Raw genomic sequence first — 2,491 nt, 5'->3', positions numbered from 1 at the left:
TGTATTCTTTTTATTATATGTATGTGAAAGGACAAAATACCTTAATATTAAGTAGTGAATAAAACAATGATTGGTCAAATGAATTCTGATTCACACTTAAGCACACAGTGACTTCTATGACAAACAATGACCAAACTACTGAAATGTCTACCGTAGGTCCGAACTGAAAAATCAGTGCTGCAGTAATCTGTACATGTGGATTGAATTACTAAAAAAAAAAAAAAATTCCAGTCTAGGACAAACATAGTTCACAAGTTTACCTCCAGTTTGACAACTTTCTTAGTTATGAATGACGTGAAAAAATATGCCAGATCAAGGTTATGGGTCAGTGTGACCAGTTCTCGGCCTAAGTTAGTTTGTTTCATCGCCTCCATCAAACTTAAACGCAGCGTGGATGGGTCTCTGGTTTGAAGGAGGTCTGCGTCCTGTTCCTTCACATCGGTATCAGTTCTTATCCCAGTATATCCAGATACACGGGTGTGGATTTCATCAGTGCCTGAAGCTTGTTTTGAATGTCTTTAATGATGAGGCGCTGCTGTGGCTCCCGCTGCCAGCAGCCCAACATGATATCATAGACTTCCTTAGGACAGATTCTTGGGCGTTCCAGGACTCTGCCCTGAGTAATGCATTCAATAACCTGGAAAAAAACAAAAAATGAGGCGAAAAAAGAGATAAATACTGAAGAGAAACATCCTGTGTCAGACATAGTCAAATATGAGCAATGACTCGTAAGACAAAAAGTGGATGAACCCATTTATTTTACACTGCAGCCAATAGAAACGTGTGTCTTGTACCTCATTGTTGGCGAGCTGAAACCATGGCTGTTTGCCGTAGGTGAAGATCTCCCAGAGAATAACTCCAAAGCTCCACACATCACTCTCTGTGCTGAACTTCCTGTACATGATGCTCTCTGGGGGCATCCAACGAATAGGGAGCATGGTGTGACCTCCAACCTGCACAGCAAACAGGAATCAACATCAATCATCAACGTAAAATCAATAAACCCAGGCGTGTTTGATCGGAGCTGTCAGAGATTACAGCTGACTTTAAAAAAAACAGATGTTTGTAGTTCCAACCCCAAGGTTTGTTCTGGTTTGTCTCTGATCTCTGCACCTCATCTGGTTTTACTTTTTCTGGTCATTTTCTCTTAATTGAAACCTTTCATATCGACACGCTCCCGCCGTGCAGCTTTGGTCCTGAAACTCAACTTTATAAAGCCGCTGTCACACCTTCACCAGCGTATTGGCTGCCGTAGAAAAACGGTGGCAAAAACACTGGCATAAGTTGGATAAGTTATGGGTGTGCTGAAGCAACCTGAAACATGCCGGCACACCTTGGCAAAATTGCCAGCATCTGCCATCTATGGGCCGTCAGTTCCAGGTCAGTTCTCTGATGGTCGAAATCCGTTTAGTGTCAGTTCCTCATCAGTCGTGGCGTCTAGCTTATCCTAAACCTCTGATTAACTTGTGCATAACTTCTGCGTAAATTATCAAGAACTTCTCTCCAACGCATATCAACATATCTGACGTGTTCCAGAGGAGCGCTGACCACCAACAAACTTCCTAGCAAACATGACGCTCAATCTGCTGCCACCAAAAACCTTCTTTCTTTCTTTTTCTTTTTTTTTTGTGGGCGGGCAGCATCAGGGGAGCAGCTTTAACTGATGCCCATAAAATGATGCTTATGCATCGTATCATATGCAGAGGTTAGGCTGTCATTGGACAGAAGTTTTGGACTCGGTAGAAATACTCTATGTATACAGCAAAAAAATACATAGAAAGTTCAGCGTATGCGTAAGCGTTTTAGGAGATTCTGTGACATCAGGCATACGGTGGCTTGATCAGCAAGGTGATAGGGCCCTAAGATCCTTAGGAGACCTGATAAAGTGTGCTCACATGGCTATCAGTCATTTAACAGTTTGATTATTTTTACTGCAGCACAGTATGATGAGTCACGAACTAAAGCCTTAATAAAAGTCAAAGTACACATCACTGATAAACTTCGTCCAGTATCTGTTTATTCAAGTACTAAACTCAGGAACTACTTAAGCTAATTTATACTCAGAAACCAGGTGGTCTGCTCGTGAGTCGCAGTGAACAAAGATATGCCCCGCCCCTTCCACAGACACTCTGCTGCACCTCTCGAAAACTGTACGTGACTGTAGACAGTGCCGCAGATAGGAGGCCTCTGATTGGTCAAATCTCCATCCGCTGTACATTATGCATATTTCCTGTTTGGTTCCTTACCGGCTTGTTTTGTTTGTCTGACCGCCATTGATGAAAACGACTGGTGAAAATGGAGCAGCTAGAAGAGCAAGGTGCGCGAGATTTCTCATTTTTGCAATATTCCGCAGATGAAAGAAGGGAATTCTAGAAACCTCTTTGATATGGGATTTAAAATACAGGTCCTGATCAAAAACGAAACCAAGATTTTTTACTTTATTATCATAGATCAATTTAATCCCACCCAAAGGAAATTACTGACTTATCAG

General features: G+C 42.0%; 1 protein-coding gene across 1 annotated transcript in view; it reads right to left on the bottom strand.

Annotated features, from left to right (window-relative positions):
* Positions 1-2,491, bottom strand: part of LOC107101595 (NT-3 growth factor receptor-like) — a 30,113-nt gene continuing 27,622 nt past the window's right edge. Inside the window, exons 15-16 of the mRNA XM_015400578.1 lie at positions 795-953; positions 1-637 (exon numbers count right to left, since the gene is read on the bottom strand). Coding sequence (XP_015256064.1) covers positions 452-637; positions 795-953 — 345 coding nt within the window. The 3' untranslated portion in view covers positions 1-451. The remainder of the gene's footprint in view (positions 638-794; positions 954-2,491) is intronic.

The sequence above is a fragment of the Cyprinodon variegatus genome, unplaced genomic scaffold (assembly GCF_000732505.1).
Source record: "Cyprinodon variegatus isolate N-32 unplaced genomic scaffold, C_variegatus-1.0 Scaffold1119, whole genome shotgun sequence".
NCBI classification, from domain to species: domain Eukaryota; kingdom Metazoa; phylum Chordata; class Actinopteri; order Cyprinodontiformes; family Cyprinodontidae; genus Cyprinodon; species Cyprinodon variegatus.
The sequence above is the reverse complement of the archived record's forward strand: the minus strand, read 5'-3'. Positions and strand labels throughout refer to the sequence as shown.